At 50.4% G+C, this 15,602-nt stretch overlaps 1 protein-coding gene across 8 annotated transcripts in view; it reads right to left on the bottom strand.

The window, feature by feature from the left end:
- LOC140395077 (uncharacterized) overlaps positions 1-15,602 on the bottom strand; it is a 659,825-nt gene that overhangs the window by 237,493 nt on the left and 406,730 nt on the right. For all 8 annotated transcript variants that reach the window (XM_072482474.1, XM_072482512.1, XM_072482492.1 and 5 more), the window contains 2 exons: positions 15,271-15,402; positions 4,397-4,528 (listed from right to left, as the gene is read on the bottom strand). In XM_072482474.1, coding sequence (XP_072338575.1) covers positions 4,397-4,528; positions 15,271-15,402 — 264 coding nt within the window. The remainder of the gene's footprint in view (positions 1-4,396; positions 4,529-15,270; positions 15,403-15,602) is intronic.

The raw sequence follows: 15,602 nt of genomic DNA on the forward strand, positions 1-15,602 counted from the left end.
CCTGCCCCAAAGTCTGTGGCAACACCCCCCTCCCTATCGCCTCCTCAAACATCCCCACCATCAGCGGCGCCAACTTATCTTTACATTTCTTGTAATACTCTACAGGAAACCCATCTGGCCCTGCTACCTTCCCCGACTGCATCCTCCCAATCGCATCATTTATCTCCTGCTCTGCTATCGCCCCCGACAATATGGCCCTATACCCTCCCCAACCTCGGGCATTCCAAACCATCCAGGAATTCCTGCATCTCCCGATCCTCCCCAGGTGGCTCCGACCTATGCAATCTCTCATAAAACTCCTCAAACACCCTATTAATCTGATCTGGAGCCACCACCAACTTCCCTGCCCTATCCTGCACCTGAACAATTTCCCTCGCCGCTGCCTCCCTCTGAAGTTGACCTGCCAGCATTCGTCCCGCCTTCTCTCCATAATCACAGACCGCACCCTTCTCCCACCTCAATTGGTGCATCTCCTTCCTTGTGGACAGCCGGTCAAAACGCGCCTGCAACTCCTTTCTCTTTTCCAACAGTGTTGGATCCACATCCTCTGCATACCTCCTATCCAACACTTCCAACATCTCATCTATTAACCTTTACCAATCCACCCTCTCCTCCTTATCCACCTTTGCCTTAAATGATATCACCTCCTCCCTCACCACTGCCTTCAAAGCTTCCCATACCACCACCTGCAAGACCTCACCTGTATAATTAAACCGCACATATTCCTCAATAACTTTTCCAATCTTATCACAAAACCCTCGGTTCCCCAACGGCCCCACATCCAATCTTCACCCCGCCTCTGCACTATTGCCTTCTCCAACACCATATCAATGCAGTGTGGCGCATGGTCCGATATCGCAGTTGCTGAATATTCCGACCCCTTGACCCCGGTCAACAGCAACTTCCCCAACACAAAACAATCTATCGGCGAATAGGCCTTATGAACCGAAGAGAAGAAAGATACTCCCGCTCCCCCGGGTGCAAAAACCTCCAAGGGCCCACTCCACCATTACCCCAGCCAATGCCTTCGCTCCCCCTGACCGGGTAAGCGGTCGCGGTTGTGACCTGTCCAATTTTGGCTCCTCCACCATATTCCAGTCTCCACCCACTATCAATTCATGTGAATCCAAGTCGGGGATGGCCCCACACACCTTATTTACAAACCCTGCATCATCTCAGTTGGGACCATACACGCTTACCAACGCCACCAACCTCCCTTCCAATGCCCCTGTCACTATTACGTATCTACCTCCCTGATCTGCCACAACTTTATCCATTTGGAACCTCACTCTTTTATTCACCAGAACCGCAACCACCCGCGCCCTACTATCAAAACCCGAGTGAAACACCAAGCGAACCCAGCCCTTTATAAGCCTCCCCTGATCCTTCACCCTCAGGTGAGTCTCCCGCTGCATCGCCGCATCTATTTCAAACTTTTCAAATGCGCAAGCACTCTTGACCTCTTCACTGGGCCTCCCAACCCCCTCACGTTCCACGTAACTATCCTAACAGGGGCTCTCTCCCCTTCCCTTCTCCCCCCATCCCCCTTCCCTGCTTATCCACCATCATCATAATTTCAGGCCCTACCCACTGAGCCTGACCCGTCCCTATCCATTGTTGACATCGAACCCCATCCTCCCTTCCCAGAATCCCCCCTTACACTCCCTCTCGAAGAAACCCCACCCAGTGTCGATCCCCTCCCCTCCCTTTTCTCACCTCCTAGGCCCATTGAAACCTGCTCACCAGGCTCCAATGTCGGCAGCCCCTCCCCCCACAACACGTCCGCTCACTAGCCGACTTACGTTAGCTAGTGTGGGGCCCGCTGTTCATGCCTTTCTTCCCCTCCCGCCCAGTCCCAGAAAAAACAAACAATCAAATATGTGCTTTATATAAAAAAACATCGCTACAAAGAACAGCAACAAAAATCTTGAACCTCTCTAACAGCATGAAGTAAGAACATTATTCAAAGCTACAGAGAACAGCAACAAAAAAAACTTTAATCTCTATAACAACATAAGAATAAGAACATAAGAACTAGGAGCAGGAGTAGGCCATCTGGCCCCTCGAGCCTGCTCCGCCATTCAATGAGATCATGGTTGATCTTTTGTGGACTTAGCTCCACTTTCCGGCCCGAACACCATAACCCTTTATTCCTTTATTCTTCAAAAATCTATTTATCTTTATCTTGAAAACATTTAATGAAGGAGCCTCTTCACTGGGCAGGGAATTCCATAGATTTACAACCCATTGGGTGAAGAAGTTCCTCCTAAACTCAGTCCTAAATCTACTTCCCCTTATTTTGAGGCTATGCCCCCTAGTTCTACTTTCACCCGCCAGTGGAAACAACCTCCCCACATCTATCCTATCTATTCTCGTCATAATTTTATATGTTACTATAAGATCCCCCCCCCCCCGCATCCTTCTAAATTCCAACGAATACAGTCCTAGTCTACTCAACCTCTCCTTGTAATCCAACCCCTTCTGCTCAGGGATTAACCGAGTGAATCCCCTCTGCACACCCTTCAGCGCCAGTATGTCCTTTCTCAGGTAAGGAGACCAAAATTGAACACAATACTCCAGGTGTGGCCTCACTAACACCTTATACAGTTGCAGCATAACCTCGCTCGTCTTAAACATGAAGTGAGAACATTATTCAAAGCTATAAAGAACAACAACAAAATACTTTTAACCTCGATAACAATATGAAGTAGGAACATTATTGAAAGTTACATATGTACATTCTCCCACTCTTTACTTCCGTCCCAAGCCTTCTGCCTTCATAAATGCCTCCACCGTCTCAAAATAAAAGTCTCTGGAGTTGTAGGTCACCCTTAGCTTTGCTGGATAAACCACTCCAAACTGCACTCCACTGACGTACAATGCCACCTTCACCCGGCCAAAAGCCACTCGCCGCTTTGCCAGTTCCACCGTCAAGTCTTGGATAGATACGAACCTTGGCACCAGCCCATTGCACCTCCCGCTCCTTCTTTGCCCAGTTCAATATCTTCTCCTTCATGTGATATCTGTGAAAACAGATAATCATTGCCCTTGGCAGCTCGTTTAACTTAGGCTGAGGCCTCAGCGACCGATGAGCTCGGTCCAATTCATACAGAGAGGGTTATTCTCCCTCCCCCATCATCTTGGCAAAGTACTCGGTCGGCCTTGGGCCCTGCACCCCCTCGGGCAGGCCCACAATTCTTACATTTTGTCATCTCGAGCGGTTTTCCATATCCTCCAGCTTTGCTCGTAGCTCCTTATTGGCCTCAACCACCCTCTGCAGCTCATCTCCCAACGAGGTGAGCAGATCGCTGTGCCAAAACATGGCCTCCTCCACTCCCTTCATCTTCTCACTCTGTTCCCTCACCTCAGCCGCGCCTTTACAGCAGCTACCTTCACCGGGGCAATTGCCTCCTCTACCAAGGCCTTCAGTGCCACTGCCACCTCCTTTCCCACCACCTCCATATGCTTTGCAAACTGCTTTTCAAGCTCTAGAGACACCACCTCAGCCATCTTCTCTGCTGTAAGCAGTGCGTCTCCACCCAGCGGCCTGGACTCCGCCCTCTTGTCAGCCCTTGTGCTGGTCCTCATGCTCGACGGCGAGCTCTTATTCTCTCCCTTCCTCGCTGCTGCCTTCCTCTGATTTTTGGACATCTTTCGCCTTTTTGTCGGCTCTTAGTTCTTCATGAATTGTCCCCAGGACTGGGCAATAAAAATTCCCAAAAAGAAAAAAAAAACATATACGCCTCAAGCAGGAGCCACCCTTCGGCTGCCTCATGTTCTGGACCCTGCCCCAATGCTCCGGCCGCTTCAAGCACAGATCTCAGTCTCACTGCTCCTGCTGCTCCACTCTTTGCCTTCAGTTCTGCTGCTCCAGCTGCCTCACCCCCTGCCACTGTTTCGGCTGCCTCGATCCTGGAGTCAGGCCTGCCATCTTGACTACCCGTATTAGACTCCGCCCCTGACACTCTAACTGCCGTGCACTCTGGGCCTGATGCCTTCGCTCCGGCTGCCCGAAACTCCCTCGGGGATTTTCATCAGTTTGGTTTGGCTCCCGTCCCTTAGGCCCTAAAGGCTGAAAAAAGTGGGAGAAAAATAAAAAACTCCGAAATACTATCCGCCGGTGGTGGCCTCTTTTTCATGCAGCCACTCCGGTCACGAGCACCACCGGATGTCAGCTCATCAATATATGATGGTCACTAAGCAATCCAATCTGAATTCAGGTGATTTTCTAGCACAAACAGGCACACCAAATTCAATTCAGACAAACCGAAAATCACTGCACACCTCTCCCAATCCTCCAGGTTTGAACAGCCGTCACTGACCCCTTCCTGCTTGTTCACCACTGCCTCATTGGTTTATTAAAGTCAGGTTGTGATTTAGGATCATTGATAATTACCTGAGGAACTGTGGAGTCTGTGGAGATTTCTGTAGTTTCATCTTGCTCTGTGTCAGTTTCTGGACTTACAGACGCTGTTAATTTTGGGCCATATTTTGACAAATCGATACTTGGTCGCCTTGCTGAATATTTCTGTATTGGTAAATAGAAAGATATGATTATTGTATAACTTTGTTAAATGGATCCGAGTTCTACTGCCATTGTCAGCATTTATTGTCTATCTCTGATTACCTTTTAGAAGTTTGGGGTGAGCAGCCTTCTTGTAATAATGTGTTATCGGGCCACCTTCAGAGCTGTTAGGGAGGGAATCCCTCGATTTTGACTGAGAGATAATTAAGGAACAGGGATATTGTTGGTGTGAGGCTTGAACAGAGAATTGCAGCTGGTGCTGTTTCTATTAATCTGTAACCCTATCCTTCTTGGTAGCAGGGGTCGTGTTTTAGGTGGTGCTGTTCAAGGTGCCTTGGTGAATTGCTCCAGTGCATTTGAACCCATTTGTATCCAATTAACAGGGAGGACAGTGGATTTTCCAAGTCTCCGTGATGTTCCAGCCTCTCCGGCTGGGATTCACGCAGGCATGGATTGGTGCAAGTATACTTATACCTGGCCCTGACGCGATGGACCTCGCGCTGGGTCAAGAGGGTGTGTATTTAACGTTGGTGCCCTCAAGGTTTATTGGAGGGCCTCCCTCCCTCCCACAATTCAAATCCTGGCGTCACTCACACCAGAGATCCCCATCAGTAACCCCTGCATATCAGAGACCCCACCAAATATCAGAGACCTCCCCTTATATCTGACCCTGCTGTAGAATCGCTGCATCCTCGTCACAGTTCACCCTCCCACCCAACTTGGTATCCGCTGCAAACTTTGAGATGTTACATTTTGTTCCCTCATCCAAATCATTAATATATATTGCGATTAGCTGGGGTCCCAGCACTGATCCCTGTGGCACGCCATTAGTTACTGCCTGCCAATTTGAAATGGTTTACCCTGAATCCTACTCTTTGCTTTCTCTCTGCCAATCAGTTTTCTAACCACCTCAATATACCTCCCCCAATCTTATGCGCTTTAATTTTGCACAATAATCTCTTATGCGGACTTTGTCAATCACCTTCTGAAAATCCAACATACCACATCAGCTGGCTCCCCCTTGTCCACTGTACTGGTTACATCTTCAAAGAATTCCAACAGATTTGTCAAGCATGATTTTCCCTTCATAAATCCATGCTGACTCTGACTGATCCTGCTACTGCTTTCTAAATGTTCTGCTATAAAGCCCTTGATAATGGATTCAAGAATTTTCTACCGATATTAGGCTTAATGGTCTAGAATTCCCTTTTTTCTCTCTCCCTGCCTTATTGAATATTGGAGTGACATCAGCTGCCCTCCAATCTGCAGGGACTGTTCCAGAGTCTATAGAATCCCGGAAGATGACCATCAATGCATCCACTATTTCCAGAGCCACCTCCTTAAGCATTCTGGGATGCAGATTCTCAGGTTCTGGGGATTTATCCGCTTTCAATCCCATCAGTTTTTCCAGCACCATTTCTCTACTAATATTGATCTCCCTCAGTTCTTCCCTCTCACTAGACCGTTCATTCTCCAACATTTCTGGGATCTGATTTATGTCCTCTTTTGTGAAGACAGAACCAATGTATGTATTCAATTGCTCAGCCATTTCTTTGTCCCTTATTATGCATTCCTCTGTTTCTGTCTGTAGGTGTCCTACATTTGTCTTTACCAATCTCTTTCTCTTCACAAATCTATAGAAACTCTTAGTGTCAGTCTTTATGGTGCCCTGCAAGCCCCACATATCAGAGAGCCCCCTGATATCAGAGAGCCCGAATGCATATCAGGGACCCCCCTGTGTATCAGAGCCCTCCCCAGAGGCACCCCACCATTTGTCACCCTGCCTGGAAGCAAATGTCCCCTTTTGTGAAGACAGAACCAAAGTATGTATTCAATTGCTCAGCCATTTGTTTTGTCCCGTATTATGCATTCTCCTGTTTCTGCCTATAGGGGTCCTCCATTGTCGTTGCCAATCTCTTTCTCTTCACATATCTATGGAAACTATTAGTGTCCCCTGCAAGCCCCCCACATACCAGAGAGGCCCCCATATCAGAGAGCCCCAATGCTCTCTGGCATGGGAACACTGCCATACACATACAAAATTCGCCTCAAACCGGACGCCATCCCGGTCGTTCACGCACCTCGCAGGGTTCCTGCGCCACTTAAAGACCGCCTCAAGCTGCAGCTGCAGGATCTCCAGGACCAAGGGGTCCTATCCAGGGTCACGGAGCCCATGCCATGGGTCAGCTCCATGGTGTGTGTCAAGAAGTCCTCTGGCGAGCTCCGCATCTGTATAGACCCTAAAGACCTAAATAATAACATTATGCGGGAACATTATCCCATACCTAAACGGGAGGAAATCACCAGTGAAATGGCCCAAGCCAAGATATTCACCAAACCGGATGCCCGCATACGGGAAAATGGCCTGCGCCTCAACCGAGCCAAGTGTGCCTTTGGCCAGACCAAATTGAAGTTCCTGGGGGACCACAACTCCCGGTCAGGGGTCCGTCCGGATGCAGACAAGGTGAGCGCCATCACAGCCATGCCGCGGCCGGCCGACAAGAAGGCTGTACTACGATTCCTGGGCATGGTCAACTTCCTCGGGAAATTCATTCCCAACCTTGCCTCCCACACAACGGCTCTGCGCCATCTCGTAAAAAAATCTACAGACTTCCAGTGGCAACATACACACCAGCTGGAATGGGAGAAGCTCAAACACAAACTTGCCACGGCACCAGTGTTGGCGTTCATCGACACGTCTCGTCCCACCAAAATCTCAACTGATGCCAGCCAATCCGGCATTGGAGCAGTGCTCCTGCAAAGGGATGACACGTCGTCATGGGCCCCGGTTGCCTTTGCATCACGGGCTATGACCCCCACAGAGCAGCGCTACGCGCAAATCGAAAAAGAATGCCTGGGCTTGCTAACTGGTTTGGACAAGTTCCACGATTATGTATATGGTCTTCCACGATTCACGGTCGAAACTGACCACCGCCCCCTGGTCAACATAATAAATAAGGACCTGAACGACATGACCCCTCGCCTCCAGCGCATCCTACTTAAACTCAGGAGGTATGACTTCCAACTGGTCTACACTCCAGGGAAGGACCTCATCGTGGCGGATGCCCTAGCCCGAGCAGCGAGTACACAACCAGATGCGGAGGGGTTCGTATGTCAGGTCGAGGCACAGGTGGCCTTGACAGCGGCAAATCTGCCGGCTAACGACTCAAGTCTGGCCCGCATTAGCAGAGAGACAGTGGCCGACCCCCTTTTACAGCGAGTGATGCGCCACATTACGGGAGGATGGCTCAAAGGGCAGTGCCCGCAGTTCTATAATGTACGGGATGACCTAGCCACCATTGATGGGATCCTTCTGAAGCTAGACAGGATCGTCATTCCGCACAGTATGCGCCAGCTGGTTCTCAATCAAATACACAAAGGCCACTTGGGGGTCGAGAAGTGCAGACGGAGGGCCCGAGAGGCGGTATACTGGCCGGGCATCAGTGACAATATAGCCAACATGGTGCTCAACTGCACAACCTGCCATAGGTTTCAGCCGGCGCAACCTCCTGAGACGCTTCTGCCCCATGAGCTGGTGACGTCCCCCTGGGCGAAGGTGGGTGTCGACCTATTTCACGCGCTTGGCATGGACTATGTTATCATAGTGGACTACTTCTCCAATTACCCAGAAGTCATACGCCTGCACGATTTGACGTCGTCTGCTGTCATCAGGGCCTGCAAAGACACCTTTGCTCGCCACGGCATTCCGATGACTGTCATGTCGGACAATGGGCCCTGTTTTGCCAGCCATGAATGGTCGTCCTTTGCCGCTTCATATGGCTTCACACATGTGACGTCCAGCCCTCTGCATCCCCAGTCCAATGGAAAGGCGGAGAAGGGCGTTCACATTGCCAAGCGGCTCCTCTGCAAGGCTGCTGCTGCCGGATCGGACTTTCACCTCGCCCTGCTGGCCTATCGCTCGGCCCCGCTAGCCACAGGTCTCTCGCCAGCACAGCTGCTGATGGGTCGCACCCTCAGAACAACTGTGCCTTCCATCCTGGCACCAACAACAGACCATGCTCCGGTACTGCATAAGATGCAACTGCAGCTTGATCGCCAGAAGAGTTCGTACGACACAAGGGCAACTGATCTTCCTCCCCTGGTCCCTGGAGACAAAGTCCGCATTCATCTACCAGATGGTGGCTGGTCAGCACCTGCCGAAGTTCTCCGGCGCGTGGCTCCCCGCTCGTTCCTGGTCCGCATGCCGGATGGATCCGTGCGTAGGCGCAATCGGCGAGCCCTTCGCCTCCTTCCACGCTCGCAACGGAACCGTACACAGACACCGGGTCCTCCACTGGTTCCTGATAGTGACTTCGTGGAGCTGCCACAGACCATGCCCCTTCTATCGCCACCGGTGGCCAGGCCCGCACCTCAGCCGGTGGTTCTCGACCCACCCTTGAGGCGGTCAACCTGAATTCGTCGCACACCTACCCTGAACACCTCCCTCCAATACCCCTCCAGTTTTGGGAAGGACCAAAACATATGAACATGGTTTGCGGGGCCCCCCACAACGTTCCCAAACATCCTCTACCCCCTCGTCGGCTCATCCTCACCTTTGTGCGGTGCACCCTTCAGCTGTATCAGCCCCAACCTCGCGCACAAAGTTGAGGCAATTACCCGCTGGAACACTTCACATCACAACCCCTCCTCCATGCTATCTCCCAAGTCTTCCTCACACTTGGCCTTAAATCTCCTCCAGCGTGCCTTCTCTTCTCCCAGAATCGCCCCATAAATCGCCGACCCCCCCCTTCTCCAGTCCCCCTGTCATCAGCACCTCCTCCAACAGTGTGGAGGCCGGTGCTACTGGGAAGCTCTGTATCTCCTTCTTAGCGAAATCTCAGACCTGCATATACCAAAACATTTCCCCCTGCCCCAACCCATACTTCACCCCAGCTCCTTCAATCCCCCAAACCGGCCTCCCAGAAACAAATCCTTTAATGCCCTGACTCCCTTCTCCTCCCATCTCCAAAAACTCCCATCCCACTTCCGTGGCTCAAATCTGTGATTCTCCCAAATCCGCATTTCCCTTCACCCCAACCCCAGCCTAAAGTGCTGCCGCAACTCCCTCCAGATTTTCAACATCGCTACTACCTGACTCCCTGAGTATTTTCCCGGAGCCATTGGGAGTGGCGCTGTTGCCAACGCCCTCAGCCAGACTCCCTGCACAGACTCTCCTCCATCCTAACCCACTGAGAGTCTCCCCCTCTAACCCAGCTCCTCATCTTCTCCACGTTCACCGCCCAGTAATAATATAGTAAATTCGGAAGACCCAACCCCCCTAACTGCTGTCCTCTATGCAACAGCACCTTCCTAATCCTGGCCACCTTCCCCACCCCCCATATAAACAAGGTAATCATCCTCTCAACCTCCTTGAAAAATGCCTTTGGCAGGAAGATCGGCAGGCACTGAAAAATAAACAAGAATCGTGACAACACGTTCATTTTAATTGTCTGTACCCGACCTGCCAGTGACAGAGTGAGACCATCTCACCTTGCCAGATCCGCTTTCATCCTCCCCACCAGACTAGTAACGTTAAACCGACGGAACCCCCCCACCAATCCTGTGCCATCTGCACCCCCAGATATCTAAAGTGAGTCGCTGCCCTACGGAATAATAGCCACCACCCACCCATGCACCCCCTGGCCGAGACACCACAAAATATTCACTTATGTCTAAATTTACTTTAGATCCTGAAAAAGATCCAAATACTCGAAGCAGCTCCAATATGCCCCCCCATCGACACACTCGTTTCCGATACATCCAACAGCAAGTCATCCGCATACAAAGATATGCTCTACATACCCCTCCCCAAGCACTATCGCTTTCCATACCTCCAAACTCCTCAACACGATGGCCGACTGCTCAATCGCAATTGCGAACAACAGGGGGAGACATAGGACATCTCTGCCTGGTCCCACGGTGCAGAGAAAAATATCCCAAATTCATGTATTCACATTCGTGCGAACACCCGCCCTCAGCTCCCTGCACAGCAGTCTTATCCAATCTACGAATCGTGGCCCAATTCCAAACCGCTCTAGAACCACCATCAAATACCCCGACACTACTCAGTCAAACGCCTTCTCGGCGTCAAATACCACAACCACCTCTGCCTCCCTCCCCTCCGCCGGCGCCATAACCATGTTCAATACCCTACTAATGTTCGAAAAGAGCTGCCTCCCCTTCACAAACCCCGTCTGATCTTCGCCTATCACCTTAGGGAGGTACTCCTCCAACCTACCCGCCAATACATTTTCCAACACCTTTGCGTCCACATTCAAAAGTGATATGGTCCGATACGACCCACATTCTGTCGGATCCTTATCTTTCTTGAGCAACAGGGAGATGGCTGCCTGCCCCAAAGTCTGTGGCAACACCCCCCCTCCCTATCGCCTCCTCAAACATCCCCACCATCAGCGGCGCCAACTTATCTTTACATTTCTTGTAATACTCTACAGGAAACCCATCTGGCCCTGCTACCTTCCCCGACTGCATCCTCCCAATCGCATCATTTATCTCCTGCTCTGCTATCGCCCCCGACAATATGGCCCTATACCCTCCCCAACCTCGGGCATTCCAAACCATCCAGGAATTCCTGCATCTCCCGATCCTCCCCAGGTGGCTCCGACCTATGCAATCTCTCATAAAACTCCTCAAACACCCTATTAATCTGATCTGGAGCCACCACCAACTTCCCTGCCCTATCCTGCACCTGAACAATTTCCCTCGCCGCTGCCTCCCTCTGAAGTTGACCTGCCAGCATTCGTCCCGCCTTCTCTCCATAATCATAGACCGCACCCTTCTCCCACCTCAATTGGTGCATCTCCTTCCTTGTGGACAGCCGGTCAAAACGCACCAGCAACTCCTTTCTCTTTTCCAACAGTGTTGGATCCACATCCTCTGCATACCTCCTATCCAACACTTCCAACATCTCATCTATTAACCTTTACCAATCCACCCTCTCCTCCTTATCCACCTTTGCCTTAAATGATATCACCTCCTCCCTCACCACTGCCTTCAAAGCTTCCCATACCACTGCCTGCAAGACCTCACCTGTATAATTAAACCGCACATATTCCTCAATAACTTTTCCAATCTTATCACAAAACCCTCGGTTCCCCAACGGCCCCACATCCAATCTCCACCCCGCCTCTGCACTATTGCCTTCTCCAACACCATATCAATGCAGTGTGGCGCATGGTCCGATATCGCAGTTGCTGAATATTCCGACCCCTTGACCCCGGTCAACAGCAACTTCCCCAACACAAAACAATCTATCGGCGAATAGGCCTTATGAACCGAAGAGAAGAAAGATACTCCCGCTCCCCCGGGTGCAAAAACCTCCAAGGGCCCACTCCACCATTAGCCCAGCCAATGCCTTCGCTCCCCCTGACCGGGTAAGCGGTCGCGGTTGTGACCTGTCCAAATTTGGCTCCTCCACCATATTCCAGTCTCCACCCACTATCAATTCATGTGAATCCAAGTCGGGGATGGCCCCACACACCTTATTTACAAACCCTGCATCATCTCAGTTGGGACCATACACGCTTACCAACGCCACCAACCTCCCTTCCAATGCCCCTGTCACTATTACGTATCTACCTCCCTGATCTGCCACAACTTTATCCATTTGGAACCTCACTCTTTTATTCACCAGAACCGCAACCACCCGCGCCCTACTATCAAAACCCGAGTGAAACACCAAGCGAACCCAGCCCTTTATAAGCCTCCCCTGATCCTTCACCCTCAGGTGAGTCTCCCGCTGCATCGCCGCATCTATTTCAAACTTTTCAAATGCGCAAGCACTCTTGACCTCTTCACTGGGCCTCCCAACCCCCTCACGTTCCACGTAACTATCCTAACAGGGGCTCTCTCCCCTTCCCTTCTCCCCCCATCCCCCTTCCCTGCTTATCCACCATCATCATAATTTCAGGCCCTACCCACTGAGCCTGACCCGTCCCTATCCATTGTTGACATCGAACCCCATCCTCCCTTCCCAGAATCCCCCCTTACACTCCCTCTCGAAGAAACCCCACCCAGTGTCGATCCCCTCCCCTCCCTTTTCTCACCTCCTAGGCCCATTGAAACCTGCTCACCAGGCTCCAATGTCGGCAGCCCCTCCCCCCACAACACGTCCGCTCACTAGCCGACTTACGTTAGCTAGTGTGGGGCCCGCTGTTCATGCCTTTCTTCCCCTCCCGCCCAGTCCCAGAAAAAACAAACAATCAAATATGTGCTTTATATAAAAAAACATCGCTACAAAGAACAGCAACAAAAATCTTGAACCTCTCTAACAGCATGAAGTAAGAACATTATTCAAAGCTACAGAGAACAGCAACAAAAAAAACTTTAATCTCTATAACAACATAAGAATAAGAACATAAGAACTAGGAACAGGAGTAGGCCATCTGGCCCCTCGAGCCTGCTCCGCCATTCAATGAGATCATGGTTGATCTTTTGTGGACTTAGCTCCACTTTCCGGCCCGAACACCATAACCCTTTATTCCTTTATTCTTCAAAAATCTATTTATCTTTATCTTGAAAACATTTAATGAAGGAGCCTCTTCACTGGGCAGGGAATTCCATAGATTTACAACCCATTGGGTGAAGAAGTTCCTCCTAAACTCAGTCCTAAATCTACTTCCCCTTATTTTGAGGCTATGCCCCCTAGTTCTACTTTCACCCGCCAGTGGAAACAACCTCCCCACATCTATCCTATCTATTCTCGTCATAATTTTATATGTTACTATAAGATCCCCCCCCCCCGCATCCTTCTAAATTCCAACGAATACAGTCCTAGTCTACTCAACCTCTCCTTGTAATCCAACCCCTTCTGCTCAGGGATTAACCGAGTGAATCCCCTCTGCACACCCTTCAGCGCCAGTATGTCCTTTCTCAGGTAAGGAGACCAAAATTGAACACAATACTCCAGGTGTGGCCTCACTAACACCTTATACAGTTGCAGCATAACCTCGCTCGTCTTAAACATGAAGTGAGAACATTATTCAAAGCTATAAAGAACAACAACAAAATACTTTTAACCTCGATAACAATATGAAGTAGGAACATTATTGAAAGTCACATATGTACATTCTCCCACTCTTTACTTCCGTCCCAAGCCTTCTGCCTTCATAAATGCCTCCACCGTCTCAAAATAAAAGTCTCTGGAGTTGTAGGTCACCCTTAGCTTTGCTGGATAAACCACTCCAAACTGCACTCCACTGACGTACAATGCCACCTTCACCCGGCCAAAAGCCACTCGCCGCTTTGCCAGTTCCACCGTCAAGTCTTGGATAGATACGAACCTTGGCACCAGCCCATTGCACCTCCCGCTCCTTCTTTGCCCAGTTCAATATCTTCTCCTTCATGTGATATCTGTGAAAACAGATAATCATTGCCCTTGGCAGCTCGTTTAACTTAGGCTGAGGCCTCAGCGACCGATGAGCTCGGTCCAATTCATACAGAGAGGGTTATTCTCCCTCCCCCATCATCTTGGCAAAGTACTCGGTCGGCCTTGGGCCCTGCACCCCCTCGGGCAGGCCCACAATTCTTACATTTTGTCATCTCGAGCGGTTTTCCATATCCTCCAGCTTTGCTCGTAGCTCCTTATTGGCCTCAACCACCCTCTGCAGCTCATCTCCCAACGAGGTGAGCAGATCGCTGTGCCAAAACATGGCCTCCTCCACTCCCTTCATCTTCTCACTCTGTTCCCTCACCTCAGCCGCGCCTTTACAGCAGCTACCTTCACCGGGGCAATTGCCTCCTCTACCAAGGCCTTCAGTGCCACTGCCACCTCCTTTCCCACCACCTCCATATGCTTTGCAAACTGCTTTTCAAGCTCTAGAGACACCACCTCAGCCATCTTCTCTGCTGTAAGCAGTGCGTCTCCACCCAGCGGCCTGGACTCCGCCCTCTTGTCAGCCCTTGTGCTGGTCCTCATGCTCGACGGCGAGCTCTCATTCTCTCCCTTCCTCGCTGCTGCCTTCCTCTGATTTTTGGACATCTTTCGCCTTTTTGTCGGCTCTTAGTTCTTCATGAATTGTCCCCAGGACTGCGCAATAAAAATTCCCAAAAAGAAAAAAAAAACATATACGCCTCAAGCAGGAGCCACCCTTCGGCTGCCTCATGTTCTGGACCCTGCCCCAATGCTCCGGCCGCTTCAAGCACAGATCTCAGTCTCACTGCTCCTGCTGCTCCACTCTTTGCCTTCAGTTCTGCTGCTCCAGCTGCCTCACCCCCTGCCACTGTTTCGGCTGCCTCGATCCTGGAGTCAGGCCTGCCATCTTGACTACCCGTATTAGACTCCGCCCCTGACACTCTAACTGCCGTGCACTCTGGGCCTGATGCCTTCGCTCCGGCTGCCCGAAACTCCCTCGGGGATTTTCATCAGTTTGGTTTGGCTCCCGTCCCTTAGGCCCTAAAGGCTGAAAAAAGTGGGAGAAAAATAAAAAACTCCGAAATACTATCCGCCGGTGGTGGCCTCTTTTTCATGCAGCCACTCCGGTCACGAGCACCACCGGATGTCAGCTCATCAATATATGATGGTCACTAAGCAATCCAATCTGAATTCAGGTGATTTTCTAGCACAAACAGGCACACCAAATTCAATTCAGACAAACCGAAAATCACTGCACACCTCTCCCAATCCTCCAGGTTTGAACAGCCGTCACTGACGCCTTCCTGCTTGTTCACCACTGCCTCATTGGTTTATTAAAGTCAGGTTGTGATTTAGGATCATTGATAATTACCTGAGGAACTGTGGAGTCTGTGGAGATTTCTGTAGTTTCATCTTGCTCTGTGTCAGTTTCTGGACTTACAGACGCTGTTAATTTTGGGCCATATTTTGACAAATCGATACTTGGTCGCCTTGCTGAATATTTCTGTATTGGTAAATAGAAAGATATGATTATTGTATAACTTTGTTAAATGGATCCGAGTTCTACTGCCATTGTCAGCATTTATTGTCTATCTCTGATTACCTTTTAGAAGTTTGGGGTGAGCAGCCTTCTTGTAATAATGTGTTATCGGGCCACCTTCAGAGCTGTTAGGGAGGGAATCCCTCGATTTTGACTGAGAGATA

The sequence above is a fragment of the Scyliorhinus torazame genome, chromosome 2 (assembly GCF_047496885.1).
Source record: "Scyliorhinus torazame isolate Kashiwa2021f chromosome 2, sScyTor2.1, whole genome shotgun sequence".
Lineage (NCBI taxonomy): Eukaryota > Metazoa > Chordata > Chondrichthyes > Carcharhiniformes > Scyliorhinidae > Scyliorhinus > Scyliorhinus torazame.